Here is a 21,437-nt window from a genome sequence, read left to right as displayed (position 1 = left end):
AGGAGGTGGTGATTAACACTGTCTCCACACCAGTTAGAGGAGGTGATTAACACTGTCTCTACACCAGTTAGAGGTGGTGATTAACACTGTCTCTACACCAGTTAGAGGAGGAGGTGATTAACACTGTCTCTACACCAGTTAGAGGAGGTGGTGATTAACACTGTCTCTACACCAGTTAGAGGAGGAGGTGATTAACACTGTCTCTACACCAGTTAGAGGAGGTGGTGATTAACACTGTCTCTACACCAGTTAGAGGAGGAGGTGATTAACACTGTCTCTACACCAGTTAGAGGAGGAGGAGGTGATTAACACTGTCTCTATACCAGTTAGAGGAGGTGGTGATTAACACTGTCTCTACACCAGTTAGAGGAGGTGGTGATTAACACTGTCTCTACACCAGTTAGAGGAGGAGGAGGTGATTAACACTGTCTCTACACCAGTTAGAGGAGGAGGTGGTGATTAACACTGTATCTACACCAGTTAGAGGAGGAGGTGGTGATTAACACTGTCTCTACACCAGTTAGAGGAGGTGATTAACACTGTCTCTACACCAGTTAGAGGAGGTGGTGATTAACACTGTCTCTACACCAGTTAGAGGAGGAGGTCGTGATTAACACTGTCTCTACACCAGTTAGAGGAGGTGATTAACACTGTCTCTACACCAGTTAGAGGAGGAGGAGGTGATTAACACTGTCTCTACACCAGTTAGAGGAGGTGGTGATTAACACTTTCTCTACACCAGTTAGAGGAGGTGGTGATTAACACTGTCTCTACACCAGTTAGAGGAGGTGGTGATTAACACTGTCTCTACACCAGTTAGAGGAGGTGGTGATTAACACTGTCTCTACACCAGTTAGAGGAGGAGGTGGGGATTAACACTGTCTCTATACCAGTTAGAGGAGGTGGTGATTAACACTGTCTCTACACCAGTTAGAGGAGGTGGTGATTAACACTGTCTCTACACCAGTTAGAGGAGGTGGTGATTAACACTGTCTCTACACCAGTTAGAGGAGGAGGTGGTGATTAACACTGTCTTTACACCAGTTAGAGGAGGAGGTGATTAACACTGTCTCTACACCAGTTAGAGGGGGAGGTGGTGATTAACACTGTCTCTACACCAGTTAGAGGAGGAGGTGGTGATTAACACTGTCTCTACACCAGTTAGAGGAGGTGATTAACACTGTCTCTACACCAGTTAGAGGAGGAAGTGGTGATTAACACTGTCTCTACACCAGTTAGAGGAGGAGGTGGTGATTAACACTGTCTCTACACCAGTTAGAGGAGGAGGTGGTGATTAACACTGTCTCTACACCAGTTAGAGGAGGAGGTGGTGATTAACACTGTCTCTACACCAGTTAGAGGAGGTGATTAACACTGTCTCTACACCAGTTAGAGGAGGTGGTGATTAACACTGTCTCTACACCAGTTAGAGGAGGAGGTGATTAACACTGTCTCTACACCAGTTAGAGGAGGAGGTGGTGATTAACACTGTCTCTATACCAGTTAGAGGAGGAGGTGATTAACACTGTCTCTACACCAGTTAGAGGAGGTGGAGGTGATTAACACTGTCTCTATACCAGTTAGAGGAGGAGGTGATTAACACTGTCTCTACACCAGTTAGAGGAGGTGGTGATTAACACTGTCTCTACACCAGTTAGAGGAGGTGGTGATTAACACTGTCTCTACACCAGTTAGAGGAGGTGGTGATTAACACTGTCTCTACACCAGTTAGAGGAGGAGGTGATTAACACTGTCTCTACACCAGTTAGAGGAGGTGATTAACACTGTCTCTACACCAGTTAGAGGAGGAGGAGGTGATTAACACTGTCTCTACACCAGTTAGAGGAGGTGGTGATTAACACTGTCTCTACACCAGTTAGAGGAGGTGGTGGTTAACACTGTCTCTACACCAGTTAGAGGAGGTGGTGATTAACACTGTCTCTACACCAGTTAGAGGAGGAGGAGGTGATTAACACTGTCTCTACACCAGTTAGAGGAGGTGGTGATTAACACTGTCTCTACACCAGTTAGAGGAGGTGGTGATTAACACTGTCTCTACACCAGTTAGAGGTGGTGGTGATTAACACTGTCTCTACACCAGTTAGAGGAGGTGGTGATTAACACTGTCTCTACACCAGTTAGAGGAGGTGGTGATTAACACTGTCTCTACACCAGTTAGAGGAGGTGGTGATTAACACTGTCTCTACACCAGTTAGAGGTGGTGGTGATTAACACTGTCTCTACACCAGTTAGAGGAGGTGGTGATTAACACTGTCTCTACACCAGTTAGAGGAGGTGGTGATTAACACTGTCTCTACACCAGTTAGAGGAGGAGGTGATTAACACTGTCTCTACACCAGTTAGAGGAGGAGGTGGTGATTAACACTGTCTCTATACCAGTTAGAGGAGGAGGTGATTAACACTGTCTCTACACCAGTTAGAGGAGGTGGAGGTGATTAACACTGTCTCTATACCAGTTAGAGGAGGAGGTGATTAACACTGTCTCTACACCAGTTAGAGGAGGTGGTGATTAACACTGTCTCTACACCAGTTAGAGGAGGTGGTGATTAACACTGTCTCTACACCAGTTAGAGGAGGTGGTGATTAACACTGTCTCTACACCAGTTAGAGGAGGAGGTGATTAACACTGTCTCTACACCAGTTAGAGGAGGTGATTAACACTGTCTCTACACCAGTTAGAGGAGGAGGAGGTGATTAACACTGTCTCTACACCAGTTAGAGGAGGTGGTGATTAACACTGTCTCTACACCAGTTAGAGGAGGTGGTGGTTAACACTGTCTCTACACCAGTTAGAGGAGGTGGTGATTAACACTGTCTCTACACCAGTTAGAGGAGGAGGAGGTGATTAACACTGTCTCTACACCAGTTAGAGGAGGTGGTGATTAACACTGTCTCTACACCAGTTAGAGGAGGTGGTGATTAACACTGTCTCTACACCAGTTAGAGGTGGTGGTGATTAACACTGTCTCTACACCAGTTAGAGGAGGTGGTGATTAACACTGTCTCTACACCAGTTAGAGGAGGTGGTGATTAACACTGTCTCTACACCAGTTAGAGGAGGTGGTGATTAACACTGTCTCTACACCAGTTAGAGGTGGTGGTGATTAACACTGTCTCTACACCAGTTAGAGGAGGTGGTGATTAACACTGTCTCTACACCAGTTAGAGGAGGTGGTGATTAACACTGTCTCTACACCAGTTAGAGGAGGTGGTGATTAACACTGTCTCTACACCAGTTAGAGGAGGAGGTGGTGATTAACAGTGTCTCTACACCAGTTAGAGGAGGAGGTTAAGACAGCTCAGAGAGACCTTCACATTGAAGCATTGAGCTGCAGTGCTGAGCTGGGCCATGTTCATTAGCTGGGTCATGTTCATTACCTGTGTCATGTTCATTAGCTGGGTCATGTTCATTAGCTGGGTCATGTTCAATAGCTGGGTCATGTTCATTAGCTGCTCATTAGGTTACAGGGAATAACTAAGGGTTAATGGAGTCGGAGACGGAGGCTAAGTACCAAATGGCACTCTATTCCCTATTTAGCGCGTTACCTTTGATGGGGGGAATAGGGTGCCATTTAAGTCACATCTTGAGAGACCAGATCGAGACATAATGAAGCCGATGATCCTCTCTCTCTCTCTCTCTCTCTCTCTCTCTGTTGTCTCCAGCCTTTTAATTATCTAATAAATTAAATCAATCAATTAATCACAATAAATTACAGTTGTAGCTAGAACTACAAAGGGATTGTGGGCTGAATACAAAGTTAAAACCAGGGGACAGATCACTGGAGGCTGCAGTAAATTAATTTATTCATTAGTCACACCTCTACTTTTAGTTTGACAAATAAAACTTATTTGGCCAAGCGCTAGTCTCTTCTGACAGCCTCTAGCCAAGCGCTAGTCTCCTCTGACAGCCTCTAGCCAAGCGCTAGTCTCCTCTGACAGCCTCAGGCCAAGCGCTAGTCTCCTCTGACAGCCTCTAGCCAAGCGCTAGTCTCTTCTGACAGCCTCTAGCCAAGCGCTAGTCTCTTCTGACAGCCTCTAGCCAAGCGCTAGTCTCCTCTGACAGCCTCTAGCCAAGCGCTAGTCTCCTCTGACAGCCTCTAGCCAAGCGCTAGTCTCCTCTGACAGCCTCTAGCCAAGCGCTAGTCTCCTCTGACAGCCTCTAGCCAAGCGCTAGTCTCCTCTGACAGCCTCTAGCCAAGCGCTAGTCTCCTCTGACAGCCTCTAGCCAAGCGCTAGTCTCCTCTGACAGCCTCTAGCCAAGCGCTAGTCTCTTCTGACAGCCTCTAGCCAAGCGCTAGTCTCTTCTGACAGCCTTTAGCCAAGCGCTAGTCTCTTCTGACAGCCTTTAGCCAAGCGCTAGTCTCTTCTGACAGCCTTTAGCCAAGCGCTAGTCTCTTCTGTCAGCCTCTAGCCAAGTGCTAGTCTCCTCTGACAGCCTCTAGCCAAGCGCTAGTCTCCTCTGACAGCCTCTAGCCAAGCGCCTGTCTCTTCTGTCAGCCTCTAGCCAAGCGCTAGTCTCCACTGACAGCCTCTAGCCAAGTGCTAGTCTCTTCTGACAGCCTCTAGCCAAGTGCTAGTCTCCTCTGACAGCCTCTAGCCAAGCGCTAGTCTCCTCTGACAGCCTCTAGCCAAGCGCCTGTCTCTTCTGTCAGCCTCTAGCCAAGCGCTAGTCTCCTCTGACAGCCTCTAGCCAAGTGCTAGTCTCCTCTGACAGCCTCTAGCCAAGCGCTAGTCTCCTCTGACAGCCTCTAGCCAAGTGCTAGTCTCTTCTGACAGCCTCTAGCCAAGCGCTAGTCTCCTCTGACAGCCTCTAGCCAAGCGCTAGTCTCTTCTGACAGCTTCTAGCCAAGTGCTAGTCTCCTCTGACAGCCTCTAGCCAAGCGCTAGCCTCTTCTGACAGCCTCTAGCCAAGCGCTAGTCTCCTCTGACAGCCTCTAGCCAAGCGCTAGTCTCCTCTGACAGCCTCTAGCCAAGCGCTAGGCTCTTCTGACAGCCTCTAGCTAAGTGCTAGTCTCTTCTGACAACTTCTAGCCAAGCGCTAGGCTCTTCTGACAGCCTCTAGCCAAGTGCTAGTCTCCTCTGACAGCCTCTAGCCAAGCGCTAGGCTCTTCTGACAGCCTCTAGCCAAGCGCTAGTCTCTTCTGACAGCCTCTAGCCAAGCGCTAGGCTCTTCTGACAGCCTCTAGCTAAGTGCTAGTCTCTTCTGACAGCCTTTAGCCAAGCCAGTTTCTTCAGCCAGTCTTTAGCCAAGCGAGTCTCTTCTGACAGCCTCTAGCTAAGCGCTAGTCTCATCTGACAGCCCTATGGGGGGATGTGGGGATGGACCATGGGCCATTTCTCCCTTGACAAGACAGGATACCCCTGTATAGTCTTGGTTTATGTCCCAAATGGCACTCTATTCCCTTTATAGTGCATGACTTTTGACCAGGGCCCATAGGGCACAATATAGGGGATAGTGTGCCTTTTGGGATGCAGCTTGTTCAAGTCTGTACAGCACTGAACTTACAGCAGCACTTACTGGGCTGTACAGAGGCTTCCGAAAGTATTCATCCCCTTTGGCATTTTTCCTATTTTGTTGCTTTACAACTGGAATTAAAATTGATTTTTTTGGGGGGGGGGGTTTACATCATTTGATTTACACAACATGCCTACCACTTTGAAGATTATTATTGTGAAAGAAACAAGAAATAAGACCAAAAAAATGAATACTTGAGCGTGCATAATTATTCACTCCCCAAAGTCAATACTTTGTTGAGCCACCTCTTGCAGCAATTACAGCTGCAAGTCTCTTGGGGTATGTCTCTCTAAGCTTGGCACATCTAACCACTGGGATTTTTGCACATTCTTCAAGGCAAAAGGTGTAAAGAAATCTTTAAGTCATACCACAGATTCTCAATTGGATTGTGGTCTGGGCGTTGACTAGGCCATTCCAAGACATTTAAATGTTTCCCCTTGAACCACTCGAGTGTTGCTTTAGCAGTATGCTTAGGGTCATTGTCCTGCTGGAAGGTGAGCCTCCGTCCCAGTCTCAAATCTCTGGAAGACTGACAGGTTTCCCTCAAGAATTTCCCTGTATTTAGCGCCATCCATCATTCCTTAAATTCTGACCAGTTTCCCAGTCCCTGCCGATGAAAAACATCCCCACAGCATGATGCTGCCACCACCATGCTTCACTGTGGGGATGTTGTTCTCGGAGTGATGAGAGGTGTTGGGTTTGCCCTAGACATAGCATTTTCCTTGATGGCCAAAAAGCTAAATTAGAGTACCTTCTTCCATATGTTTGGGGAGTCTCCCACATGCCTTTAGGCAAACACTTATTTGCCAAAACACTTATTTTGTTCTTTAAGTTCTTTAAGGAACAACTTTCTTCTGGCCACTCTTCGTAAAGCCCAGCTCTGTGGAGTGTACGGCTTAAAGTGGTCCTATGGACAGATATTCCAATCTCCACTGTGGAGCTTTGCAGCTTTTTCAGTGTTATCTTTGATCTCTTTGTTGCCTCTTTGACTTTTGTTTCCTGGTCCGTGAGTTTTGGCAGGTTTGTTGTGGTGCCATATTCTTTCAATTTTTTAACAATGGATTTAATGGTGCTCCGTGGGATGTTCAAAGTTTCTGATATTTTTTTATAACTCAACCCTGATCTGTACTTGTCCCTGACCTGTTTGGAGAGCTCCTTGGTCTTCATGGTGCTGTTTGCTTGGTGGTGCCCCTTGCTTAGTGGTGTTGCAGACTCCGTGGCCTTTCAGAACAGGTGTATATATACTGAGATCATGTGACACTTAGATTGCACAGAGGTGGACTTTATTTAACTAATTATGTGACTTCTGAAGGTAATTGGTTGCACCAGATCTTATTTATTGGCTTCATAGCAAAGGGGGTGAATACATATGCACGCACCACTTTTCCATTGTTTGTTTTTTTCATTTCACTTCACCAATTTGGACTATTTTATGTATGTCCGTTACATGAAATCCAAATAAAAATCTACTACAATTACAGGTTGTAATGCAACAAAATAGGAAAAACCCCAAGGGGGATGAATACTTTTGCAAGGCACTGTAGGACTAACTGGCTTACAGAGAGCAGAGAGAACGCATGGAGCAAGTGATTGGTTGCTTTACAAAGTCACATGACATATCAAATGTTATTTGTCACATGCGCCGAATAAAACAAGTGAAGACCTTACCGTGAAATGCCGAATACAACAAGTGAAGACCTTACCATGAAATGCTGAATACAACAAGTGAAGACCTTACCGTGAAATGCTGAATACAACAAGTGAAGACCTTACCGTGAAATGCTGAATACAACAAGTGAAGACCTTACCATGAAATGCTTACTTACAAGCCCTTTACCAACAGTGCAGTTCAAGAGTTAAGAAAATATGAATATTTAATCTGATCACCAACAACGACGAGACAGCCTAGAAGGTCAGAGACCTGGCCGTGTGGTGCCAGGACAACAACCTCTCCCTCAATGTGAGCAAGACAAAGGAGCTGATCGTGGACTACATGAAAAGGCGGGCCGAACAGGCCCCCATTAACATAAATGGTGCTGTAGTGGAGCGGGTCGAGAGTTTCAAGTTCCTTGGTGTCCACCTCATCAACAAACTATCATGGTCCAAACATACCAAGACAGTCGTGAAGAGGACACGACAAAACCTTTTCCCCCTCAGGAGAAAAGATTTGGCATGGGTCCCCATATCCTCAAAAAGTTCTACAGCTGCACCATCGAGAGCATCCTGTCCAGTCACCACCTGGTATGGCAACTGTTCAACATCTGACCGTAAGTCGCTACAGAGGATAGTGTGTACGGCCCAGTACATCACTGGCGACAAGCTTCCTGCAATCCAGGACCTATATAATAGGCGGTGTCAGAAGAAAGCCCCTAAAATTGTCAGAGACTCCAGTCACCCAAGTCATAGACTGTTTTTTCTGCTACCGCAGGTCAAGCGTTACCGGAGTGCCAGGTCTAGGTACAAAAAGCTCCTCAACAGCTTCTACCCCCAAGCAATAAGACTGCTGAATAATTAATAAAATGGCCACCGGACTATTACATAGACCCCCCTCCATTTGTTTTGTACACTGCTGTTACTCGCTGTTAATTATCTATACATAGTCACTTTACCCCAACTTACGTGTACAAATTACCTCGACTAACCTGTATCCCCGCACATTGACTCGGTTCCGGTACCCCGTGTATGTAGCCTCGTTATTGTTATGTAATTTTATTGTGTTACTTTTTATATTTTACTTTAGTTTATTTAGTAAATATTTTCTTAACTCTATTTCTTGAACTGCATTGTTGGTTTTTTGGCTTGCAAGTAAGTCGGCGCATGTGACAAATAACATTTGATTTGAAGAACACACACACACAGACAGACAGACATCACCACGGTCACCTCCCAGACCAAGCTCAAGAATTTCTTGAACAAGCTCACATTTGAAACACATGAAAGCCAGTGTATTGTTTTTAAAATTGTTAAATAATTGCTACTGTGATTCCTGAAATGCCGAGTCTGTTGATGGAGTATTTTTTTAAATGGCTTCATAGCCACGTGGTCCCGTGTGGCTCAGTTGGTAGAGCATGGCGCTTGCAACGCCAGGGTTGTGGGTTCATTCCCCACGGGGGGACCAGGATGAATATGTATGAACTTTCCAAATTGTAAGTCGCTCTGGATAAGAGCGTCAGCTAAATGACTTAAATGTAAATGTAAATCTGAAATTATACTTTTGTTACATTGTCCGCTAGCCTAGCTGGTTAGCTAGCTCTCAGTCTCATTGACCACCAAATGTTGCTAATGCCAGCTAGCCACTTAAGACAACTTGCTTTCTCGAAATGTATGTTAGCTAGCTAAGTTTGCCACTTTATTATACAAACCCCATCTGCTGTAAACATCAGCACACAATTTGAGAGCACTAGTTAGCTCCAAAAGTGGTTGACTGCATGCTGACAGTGCATTCAGAGCCATCCAGTGGCTAACCACACTACAAACATAATTTTACCAGCTTCTCGTGAAGCAGTTTTAATTAATGGCAGTGCACCACAACATACCTGAGAGTTTCCTGATTAGAACGGGGTAGCTAGTCTGTGTTTAATTTAATTGTGTATTAAAAACACAGTTTGAGATCATTGTGAGGGGATTTGGCCAGTGGTTCGTTGGGGGAAATGTTGTCCAAGGTTGTAACAGTATTACATCCCAGAGAAATAGAAGTGCAGGGAATGTAAGTAACCTAATCTATGTTCCTGTAACTGTTAGCTCTGAGGGTATTGTCTGCAATAAGTAACATCATTTATGTTCCTTTAACTATTAGCTCTGAGGGTATAGTCAATAATAAGTAACCTCATTTATGTTCCTTTAACTGTTAGCTCTGAGGGTGTTGTCTGCTATAAGTAACCCCATTTATGTTCCTTTAACTGTTAGCTCTGAGGGTATAGTCAATAATAAGTAACCCCATTTATGTTCCTTTAACTATTAGCTCTGAGGGTATAGTCAATAATAAGTAACCTCATTTATGTTCCTTTAACTGTTAGCTCCGAGGGTGTTGTCTGCAATAATCATATGCACATATAATTGAATTCCACTGTTTGTACTGAAACTGGCTGCCTTAGGAAGAAGCCCACTGTGGACAGCCCACTCAGTACCATTGACTCAAATGTAAATGTCCCTGACATGTCTACCTGTGATCAGCCTCGCAGAATAGCACAAAACCAAGAAAATAACTTAAAATAGCCCATATTAACATATGTAGCCTGAGAAACAAGGTTTAATAACATCGGAAAACCTTCATATTCTTCCCATCTCTGAAACACACTTTCCTTTTGATGATTCAGTAGTAGCTATACATGGTTATAGAATATATAGGAAAGATAGACATGCAAATGGAGGAGGTGTTGTCATGTACTGTATTCCTGTTAGGCTGAGAGAGGTTCTCATGTTAGATGCTGTAGGAGTATAACAGCTAGAGGTTCATCTGGCTCACCTAAAGCCTATTCTTCCAGTTACGGATAGCCATGCACCCACTAAGAAACTGACTGTTAGAACTGCTAAATCCCCCGTGGATAGATGATGAATTGGAAGACTGTATGGCTGAGAGGGATGAGGCAAAGGGAATAGCAAATAAGTCTGACAACACAGTAGACTTGCCAACATACTGTAAATTGAGAAATCATGTGACTAAACTGAAGAAAAAGACGAAGAAACTGTATTATGAAGCAAAGATCAATGATATAAAGAATGATAGTAAAATCTTTGGAGTATATTCAATTATGTTTTGGGCAGAAAAGATAATTCAGCTCCATCCTTCATTGAGGCAGATGGCTCGTTCGTAACAAAACCCTTTGATATTCCCAACCACTTTAAGTTGACAAGATTAGAAAACGTGGGCATGTCATGCAAACAACAAACGCTGAGCCTTCATATTCATGTAAAACAGACCAACTCATGAAAGACAAGCTCTGTAGTTTTCTGTTCCACCAAGTGGGTGTGGAAGACGTGGAAAATATTATTGTCATCTAATAAATAAGGACAAACCACCTGGTTCCCGACTACCTGGATGGTGAATTACTGAGGTTGGTAGCAGAATACATCGTGACTCCTGTTTACCACATCTTTAAGCCTAGAAGATGGAGTGAGGTCAAAGGTCATTCTGTTGACCTTTGTGGTTCAAACAGCCGACCAATCAGCCTGTTACCGGTGTTTAATAAACTTTTTGGGAAAAAATTGTGTTTGACCAAATGCAAAATATAATTTTACAGAAAACATATTAACAACAGACTTTCTGCATGCTTATAGGGAGGGGCACTCAACATGCTCGGCACTGACACAAATGACTGATGATTGATGAAAGAAATTGATAGTAAGAAGATTGTGGCAGCTGTTCTGTTAGACTTCTATGCAGCTTTTGATGTCATTGATCAAAACCTATTGCTGAAATAAAATAGGTGTTATTGATTTCCAACCTCTCCCTCATCATGGAGTGAGAGTTACCTATCTAACAGAACACAGATGGTTTATTGAGAGTTCGCTTTCTTTTTTTCTTTTTTTCTTTTGTTGAATTTCCCCCTCCTTTTTCTCCCCAATTTCGTGGTATCACATTTGTTAGTAGTTACCATCTTGTCTCATCACTACAACTCCCGTACGGGCTCGGGAGAGACGAAGGTCGAGAGCCATAAGTCCTCCGAAACTCAACCCAACCAAGCCGCACTGCTTCTTAACACAGCGCGCATCCAACCCGGAAGCCAGCCGCACCAATGTGTCGGAGGAAACACTGTACACCTGGCGACCTGGTCAGCGTGCACTGCGCCCGGCCCACCACAGGAGTCGCTAGTGCGCGATGAGACAAGGATATCCCTACGCTAGGCCAATTGTGCGTCCGGCTGCGACAGAGCCTGGGCTCGAACCCAGAGTCTCTGGTGGCACACTGCGCCACCCGTGAGGCATGAGAGTTACCTTTCTAATAGAACACGGATTGTTTTCTTTAAGGAAGCCTCTCTAGTGTGGCGTACCGCAGGGCAGCCGGCTTGGACCATTAGTGTTTTGTTTTTACTAATGACCTTCCACAGAACCTTCACAGCATTGGGACAGAGGTACAGACTCACAGGAGAAGCATCACGTGTGTGTGTGTGTGTGTGTGTGTGTGTGTGTGTGTGTGTGTGTGTGTGTGTGTGTGTGTGTGTGTGTGTGTGTGTGTGTGTGTGTGTGTGTGTGTGTGTGTGTGTGTGTGTGTGTGTGTGTGTGTGTGTGTGTGTGTGTGTGTGTGTGTGTGTGTGATAATAGCAGATCCGTAATGCCAGATGTGTTTACTGAAGAGTCTTATTAACTTACAGCTTCCAAACTTAAGAGGACAGGCGTGGGCATCCATGGGGAAGTCCTCTAACTGCATGGGGCATTCTGCTGAGATGGTTAACCTGGAGAGACATCAGAGATTAGAAATTATATTGTGATCGTGATTCATTACAATTATTAACCTTTCTGGCACAGGCTTTCCGCTAGCGACCCACCACGACAACATCCGGTGAAATTGCAGAGCGCCAAATTCAATATACAGAAATAGTCATAATAAACACTCATAAAACATACAAGTGTTATACATCGGTTTAAAGATTAACTTCTTGTTCATCCAGCCGCTTTATCAGATTTCAAAAAAGGCTTTACGGCGAAAGCATACTGTCACGTCCTGACCATAGTTCTTATGTGTTTTGCTTGTTTAGTGTTGGTCAGGATGTGAGCTGGGTGGGCATTCTATGTTGTGTGTCTAGTTTGTCTGTTTCCTGTCTTTGTGTTTTCTATGCACCAGCTAGGACTGTATCGGTTTGCCACATTTATTATTTTGTATTTGTTAAGTGTTCACGTTTATCGTTCGTATTAAACATGTTGAGCACTGGCTACGCTGCGTGTTGGTCTGATCCCTGTTTCACCCCCTCTTCTAGTGAAGAGAGGGAAGGCTGCCGTTACACATACCATGCGATTATCTGAGGACAGCGCCCCGCATACAAACCCATGAAAAACATTTTCCAACCAAACAGATGCATCACGAAAGTCAGAAATAGCGATAAAATAAATTGCTTACCTTTGAAGATCTTCATCTTTCCGCAATCCCAAAGGTCTCAGTTACACAATGAATGGTTGTTTTGTTCGATAAAGTCCTTCTTTATATCCCAAAAATTGTCAGTTTGTTTGGCGCATTTGATTCAGAAATACACCAGTTCCAACTCGCCAAACATGCCTACAAAGGATCTAATAAGTTACCTGTAAACTTGGTCCAAACAATTCAAACAACGTTCCTAATCCAACCTCAGGTACCCTAAAATGTAAATAATCAATAAAATTTAAGACGGAATAAACTGTTTCCAATTCCGGAGAAAAACAACGAGGAGCGCGCTCTCATTCACGCGCACCAAAAGACTAGAGTCCACCTGAGTGAAACTTAGAAAGAATACGACGACTCATTTTTCAACAAAAAAAACATTTAACAATTTCTAAAGACTGTTGACATCTAGTGGAAGCCATAGGAACTGCAATCTGGGTCCTAATAATTTGGCTTCTCCATAGAAAAGCATTGGAAAATCCAACGACCTCAACAACAACAAAAATCCTGGATAGATTGTACTTAGGGTTTTGCCTGCCAAATCAGTTCTGTTATATTCACAGACATTATTTTAACAGTTTTAGAAACTTTAGAGTGTTTTCTATCTAAATCTACCAAGTATATGCATATCCTAGCCTCTGGGCCCGATTAACAGGCAGTTTACTTTGGGCACCTCAGTCATCCAAACTTCTGAATACTGCCTCCTAAGAAGTTTTAGTTAATCCTCATTATCATCAGTTGCTCAACTCCATTACACCAATGATTCCATTACTATGTCAGAGCATGGTATTACTAGAGGAATTACAGTGTTACTACGAAACCAGAAGAGTAATTTATGCTTTGACATGGTTAACCTGGAGAAGTTACAAAACAACATCATGATTATTTTACAATACATCATCATCATCATCGTCGTCATCATCACTATTACATTTTTTATGATAACATTTATCCATTTAGATCACAATGTGTGATATTATATAGACACAGGAACAAAATCCTGCATTATTTGCTATAACAAGAGGTCAAAACATTTACAGTTGGAGGAACATTAGGGAGAGGGAGGGTTGTCATGGAGACTTCTTGCGTCTTCTGTTAATAAGAATATTTAGAGATAACAAAGAGACTTTCATTGCCTGATAAGTCTTTGTAGTTTAAGGCCCTTTAACCCTATAAAGACTCCACAAGTGGTCTCCTGATGTAGTTTAAGTGTTGTTGTGGACTTACAACATCCCATATTAGTTGGTTTCTATTTTTTTTAAGTGTTATTTTGAGAGCAAAAACATGAAAACAAATGGGAAAAACAGAAAACGGAGAAAACTACATTTAGGATTTTTTTTATTTTTTAGCTAAAATACAGACTTAATGGGGCCCTGTACACTTACACTCTCACGCCCTTCTCTCTTTATCCGTGTCTATCTCTGTCGCTCTCTCAATAATCAGAGGTGGATTTGAGTTGGAATGCCATGTGAACTCATGGGAACAGCATTCCTAGAGTGATGTGTATTTTCCAGCTGTATCAGAACAGTGTAACAGTATCCCATCTGAAAACTGGGATCCTAGACTGCCATCTACCGGCGATAGTTCATCATCATCACCTGGCTTTCCTAAAGCGGTTCAATAAGATCAGCATTGGCATTATTCAGTCTACCAGCTCCTACATCAGCTGGTATATATACAGGTATGTCTCTGTTCATAATGTGGTCCAATCAAATACAACAATGTTCCTCAGACCATATATGAACATTTTGTTCCAATAAATCTTAATATGTAATCGGAAATTGATCATTTGTGGTTATACTCTAAGTTCTTTTTGTAAAACATATGAGTAAGAATCCTCACAGGAAATGTGCAGTAGAGGAAAGAACACATACCTGGTAAATGAAGTATTTGCTCAGATATTGAGCCGACGCATTGATTGGTTCTTTCAGACGTATATTTTTTTTCCTTATGGGGTTGAGACCTCTTGAATTTTCCAATCCAAAAAACAACAACAGTTGTAACGGAAAGGGGGCGGGTGCTCAGGGTGTGTGTGGCTGTGTGTGTGGGTGTTTGAGTGAGAAAGGCATAGAGGAGAAACAACCAGTAAACGCACAGTGCCCTTCATTATCAATACACATCAAAACATTCTTTCCAGAATCTAGGTGAAGCCAGACTAGCCACACCTCCTCAATCTGTTGTCCTACACCTCCCTCTAGTGGACTACACAGGAACTACACCTCCCTCTAGTGGACTACATAGGAACTACACCTCCCTCTAGTGGACTACACAGGAACTACACCTCCCTCTAGTGGACTACACATGAACTACACCTCCCTCTAGTGGACTACACAGGAACTACACCTCCCTCTAGTGGACTACACAGGAACTACACCTCCCTCTAGTGGACTACACATGAACTACACCTCCCTCTGGTGGCCTACACAGGAACTACACCTCCCTCTGGTGGACTACATAGGGACTACACCTCCCTCTGGTGGACTACATAGGAACTACACCTCCCTCTGGTGGACTACACAGGAACTACACCTCCCTTTGGTGGGCTACATAGGGACTACACCTTCCTCTGGTGGACTACACGTGAACTACACCTCCCTCTGGTGGACTACACATGAACTACACCTTCCTCCGGTGGACTACACATGAACTACACCTCCCTCTGGTGGACTACACATGAACTACACCTCCCTCTGGTGGACTACACAGGAACTACACCTCCCTCTGGTGGACTACACATGAACTACACCTCCCTCTGGTGGCATACACAGGAACTACACCTCCCTCTGGTGGACTACATAGGGACTACACCTCTCTCTGGTGGACTACATAGGGACTACACCTTCCTCCGGTGGACTACACATGAACTACACCTCCCTCTGGTGGACTACACATGAACTACACCTCCCTCTGGTGGACTACACAGGAACTACACCTCTGGAGGTCTACACGGGAACTACACCTTCCTCTGGTGGACTACACATGAACTACACCTCACTCTAGTGGACTACACATGAACTACACCTCCCTCTGGTGGACTACACATGAACTACACCTCCCTCTGGTGGACTACACAGGAACTACACCTCTGGAGGTCTACACGGGAACTACACCTTCCTCTGGTGGACTACACATGAACTACACCTCACTCTAGTGGACTACACATGAACTACACCTTCCTCTGGTGGACTACACATGAACTACACCTCCCTCTGGTGGCCTACACAGGAACTACACCTCCCTCTGGTGGACTACACAGGAACTACACCTCCCTCTGGTGGGCTACACAGGAACTACACCTCTGGAGGTCTACAAAGGAACTACACCTTCCTCTGGTGGACTACACAGGAACTACACCTCCCTCTGGTGGGCTATACAGGAACTACACCTCTGGAGGTCTACACGGGAACTACACCTTCCTCTGGTGGACTACACAGGAACTACACCACCCTCTGGTGGGCTACACAGGAACTACACCTCTGGAGGTCTACACAGGAACTACACCTTCCTCTGGTGGGCTACACAGGAACTACACCTTCCTCTGGTGGACTACACAGGAACTACATCTCCCTCTGGTGGACTACACAGGAACTACATCTCCCTCTGGTGGGCTACACAGGAACTACACCTCCCTTTGGTGGACTACACAGGAACTACATCTCCCTCTGGTGGGCTACACAGGAACTACACCTCCCTTTGGTGGACTACACAGGAACTACACCTTCTTCTGGTGGACTACACAGGAACTACACCTTCCTCTGGTGGACTACACAGGAACTACACCTTCCTCTGGTGGACTACATAGGAACTACACCTCCCTCTGGTGGACTACACAGGAACTACACCTCCCTTTGGTGGGCTACATAGGGACTACACCTTCCTCTGGTGGACTACACGTGAACTACACCTCCCTCTGGTGGACTACACATGAACTACACCTTCCTCCGGTGGACTACACATGAACTACACCTCCCTCTGGTGGACTACACATGAACTACACCTCCCTCTGGTGGCCTACACAGGAACTACACCTCCCTCTGGTGGACTACATAGGGACTACACCTCTCTCTGGTGGACTACATAGGAACTACACCTCCCTCTGGTGGACTATACAGGAACTACATCTCCCTTTGGTGGGCTACATAGGGACTACACCTTCCTCTGGTGGACTACACATGAACTACACCTTCCTCCGGTGGACTACACATGAACTACACCTCCCTCTGGTGGACTACACATGAACTACACCTCCCTCTGGTGGACTACACAGGAACTACACCTCTGGAGGTCTACACGGGAACTACACCTTCCTCTGGTGGACTACACATGAACTACACCTCACTCTAGTGGACTACACATGAACTACACCTCCCTCTGGTGGACTACATAGGGACTACACCTCTCTCTGGTGGACTACATAGGAACTACACCTCCCTCTGGTGGACTATACAGGAACTACATCTCCCTTTGGTGGGCTACATAGGGACTACACCTTCCTCTGGTGGACTACACATGAACTACACCTTCCTCCGGTGGACTACACATGAACTACACCTCCCTCTGGTGGACTACACATGAACTACACCTCCCTCTGGTGGACTACACAGGAACTACATCTCCCTCTGGTGGGCTACACAGGAACTACACCTCCCTTTGGTGGACTACACAGGAACTACACCTTCTTCTGGTGGACTACACAGGAACTACACCTTCCTCTGGTGGACTACACAGGAACTACACCTTCCTCTGGTGGACTACATAGGAACTACACCTCCCTCTGGTGGACTACACAGGAACTACACCTCCCTTTGGTGGGCTACATAGGGACTACACCTTCCTCTGGTGGACTACACGTGAACTACACCTCCCTCTGGTGGACTACACATGAACTACACCTTCCTCCGGTGGACTACACATGAACTACACCTCCCTCTGGTGGACTACACATGAACTACACCTCCCTCTGGTGGCCTACACAGGAACTACACCTCCCTCTGGTGGACTACATAGGGACTACACCTCTCTCTGGTGGACTACATAGGAACTACACCTCCCTCTGGTGGACTATACAGGAACTACATCTCCCTTTGGTGGGCTACATAGGGACTACACCTTCCTCTGGTGGACTACACATGAACTACACCTTCCTCCGGTGGACTACACATGAACTACACCTCCCTCTGGTGGACTACACATGAACTACACCTCCCTCTGGTGGACTACACATGAACTACACCTCCCTCTGGTGGACTACACAGGAACTACACCTCTGGAGGTCTACACGGGAACTACACCTTCCTCTGGTGGACTACACATGAACTACACCTCACTCTAGTGGACTACACATGAACTACACCTTCCTCTGGTGGACTACACATGAACTACACCTCCCTCTGGTGGCCTACACAGGAACTACACCTCCCTCTGGTGGACTACACAGGAACTACACCTCCCTCTGGTGGGCTACACAGGAACTACACCTCTGGAGGTCTACAAAGGAACTACACCTTCCTCTGGTGGACTACACAGGAACTACACCTCCCTCTGGTGGGCTATACAGGAACTACACCTCTGGAGGTCTACACGGGAACTACACCTTCCTCTGGTGGACTACACAGGAACTACACCACCCTCTGGTGGGCTACACAGGAACTACACCTCTGGAGGTCTACACAGGAACTACACCTTCCTCTGGTGGGCTACACAGGAACTACACCTTCCTCTGGTGGACTACACAGGAACTACATCTCCCTCTGGTGGACTACACAGGAACTACATCTCCCTCTGGTGGGCTACACAGGAACTACACCTCCCTTTGGTGGACTACACAGGAACTACATCTCCCTCTGGTGGGCTACACAGGAACTACACCTCCCTTTGGTGGACTACACAGGAACTACACCTTCTTCTGGTGGACTACACAGGAACTACACCTTCCTCTGGTGGACTACACAGGAACTACACCTTCCTCTGGTGGACTACATAGGAACTACACCTCCCTCTGGTGGACGACATAGGAACTACACCTCCCTCTAGTGGACTACACAGGAACTACACCTTCTTCTGGTGGACTACATAGGAACTACACCTCCCTCTGGTGGACGACATAGGAACTACACCTCCCTCTAGTGGACTACACAGGAACTACACCTCCCTCTAGTGGACTACACAGGAACTACACCTCCCTCTAGTGGACTACACAGGAACATTACAACTGGAAGAATGTGTCTTATGATGTAAAAAGACAGAGAACACTGGTAAGGAAAAACAATGGACAGGCTATTCCAAGTGATTTCAGTGGGTGCAGAGTTGCATGATACCCAACCAGAGAAATATTGCTGTTTTCAGAAAATAGGCATCGTAACTCACTGATTAGTCTTTCAATAATTAAACATGTCAACGATTCCCTCTTAGGATTGTCTCTGAAGCAAAACTTAGGGCTCTATTTTAACAAACCTAACGCAATGGGTGCTAAGGTTCAGGGATGTGTCAGAAATATTTTTGCTATTTTCACAACCAGAATTATGGGCGCAGTAGCTGGAAGTGGGGCGAAAAGGGCTGGGGTTTGATGAATAAACAAGTTGAAAGTGTGTCAAGGTTTGACCCCCTCATTGGCCAATCAGAACGTGCTCCATGGCTAATTATGTGGTTGTTTCAAGTTGTGTATTTACAGTCTTTTATGTATTTCATTGTCATCAACTCCAAGCCAGAAGAGGACTGGCCACCCCTCATAGCCTGGTTCCTCTCTAGGCCTTTCTAGGGAGTTTTTCCTAGCCACCGTGCTTCTACACCTGCATTGCTTGCTGTTAGGGGTTTTAGGCTGTGTTTCTGTACAGCACTTTGAGATATCAGCTGATGTAAGAAGGGCTATATAAATACATTTGATTTGATTTGATTTAACCTAGTTTGTTAAATAGCCTGCAGAAACAAAATAGTCAAATCTAGCCCTATCCCATCTTTGTTAAATATGTTGAACATGTTTGCAGTCCACATTGTTTTAATGAATAGCATGGCTTCAATAAGGGAATATATTGTTAAACATTCACACTGATATAGGGGCCTACTGTAAAGTGCAATGTCTGAGCCATGTACAGTTCATTCATAAAGTATTCAGACCTCTTGACTTTTTCCACATGTTGTTACATTACAGCCTTATTCTAAAATGGATTAAATAAATGTGTTTCCTCATCAATCTAAACACAATACCCCACAATGACAAAGTGAAAACAGGTTTTAGAAATGTTTGCAAATGTATAATTATATATATTTTTAAATACCTTATTTAAATAAGTATTCAGACCCTTTGCTATGAGACTCGAAATGGAGCTCAGGTGCATCTTGTTTCCATTGATCATCCTTGAGATGTTTCTACAACTTGATTGGAGTCCATCTGTGGTAAATTCAATTGATTGGACATGATTTGGAAAGGCACACACCTGTCTATATAAGGTCCCACAGTTGACAGTGCATGTCAGAGCAAAAACCAAGCCATGAGGTCGAAGGAATTGTCCGTAGAGCCCCAAGACAGGATTGTGTCGAGGTACAGATCTGGAGAAGGGTACCAAAACATTTCTGCAGTATTGAAGGTCCCCCAAGAACATAATTGGCTCCATCATTGTTAAATGGAAATAGTTTGGAACCACCATGATACTTCCTAGAGCTCGGGGGAGAAGGGCCTTGGTCAGGGAGGTGACCAAGAACCTGGTGGTCAATCTGACAGAGCTCCAGATGGGAGAACCTTCCAGAAGGACAACCATCTCTGCAGCACTCCACCAATCAGGCCTTTATGGTAGAGTGGCCAGACGGAAGCCACTCCTCAGTAAAAGGCACATGACAGCCTGCTTGGAGTTTACCAAAAGGCACCTAAAGACTCTCAGACCATGAGAAACAAGATTATCTGGTCTGATGAAACCAAGATTGAACTCTTTGGCCTGAATGCCAAGTGTCACGTCTGGAGGTAACCTGGCACCATCCCTACGGTGAAGCAATGTGATGGCAGCATCATGCTGTGGGGATGTTTTTCAGCGGCAGGGACTGGGAGACTAGTCAGGAAAGATCTTTAGAGGGAAAGATGAATGGAGCAAAGTACAGAGAGAATCTTGATGAAAACCTGCTCCAGAGCACTCAGGACCTCAGACTGGGGCGAAGGTTCACCTTCCAACATGACAACGACCCTAAGCACACAGCCAAGACAACGCAGGAGTGGCTTCGGGACAAGTCTTTGAATGTACTTGAGTGGCCCAGCCAGAGCCCGGACTTGAACCTGATCGAACATCTCTGGAAAGACCTGAAAATAGAATGTGCAGCAACGCTCCCCATCCAACCTGACAGAGCTTGAGAGGATCTGCAGAGAAGATTGGGAGAAACTCCCCAAATACAGGTGTGCCAAGATTGTAGCGTCATACCCAAGAAGACTCAAGGCTGTAATCGCTGCCAAAGGTGCTTCAACAAAGTACTGAGTAAAGAGTCTGAATACTTATGTAAATGTGATATTTCAGTTTAAAAAATACATTCAAAAAATCTATTTTTGCTTTGTCATTATGGGGTATTGTGTGTAGATTGATGAGTAAAAAAACAACAATTTAATATATTTTAGAATAAGGCTGTAACGTAACAAAATGTGGGAAAACTCAAGAGATCGGAATACTTCCTGAATGCACTGAACCTGCCAAACATTGTCAATAAGATTAAATTCACTATTAATAATAAGGCTTTAAAATAGAGCGATTCATTCTAATCGAAAATACAACAACAACTTGTTTTTGAACAGGCTTATGTCTAAGTACAGCCACCAAAATTGCTTCCCGTGGGCAGATGATAGTAAGGCGCAAC

At 45.0% G+C, this 21,437-nt stretch overlaps 1 protein-coding gene across 2 annotated transcripts in view; it reads right to left on the bottom strand.

The window, feature by feature from the left end:
- The window catches only part of LOC139541690 (gamma-aminobutyric acid receptor subunit alpha-5-like), a 110,142-nt gene that overhangs the window by 56,207 nt on the left and 32,498 nt on the right, over window positions 1–21,437 (bottom strand). For both annotated transcript variants that reach the window (XM_071346626.1, XM_071346625.1), the window contains exon 6: window positions 11,846–11,928. In XM_071346626.1, the coding sequence (XP_071202727.1) occupies window positions 11,846–11,928 (83 nt within the window). The remainder of the gene's footprint in view (window positions 1–11,845; window positions 11,929–21,437) is intronic.

Source organism: Salvelinus alpinus, chromosome 16 (assembly GCF_045679555.1).
Source record: "Salvelinus alpinus chromosome 16, SLU_Salpinus.1, whole genome shotgun sequence".
Taxonomy (NCBI): Eukaryota; Metazoa; Chordata; class Actinopteri; order Salmoniformes; family Salmonidae; genus Salvelinus; species Salvelinus alpinus.
This window is presented reverse-complemented; position numbering and strand designations above follow the sequence as displayed.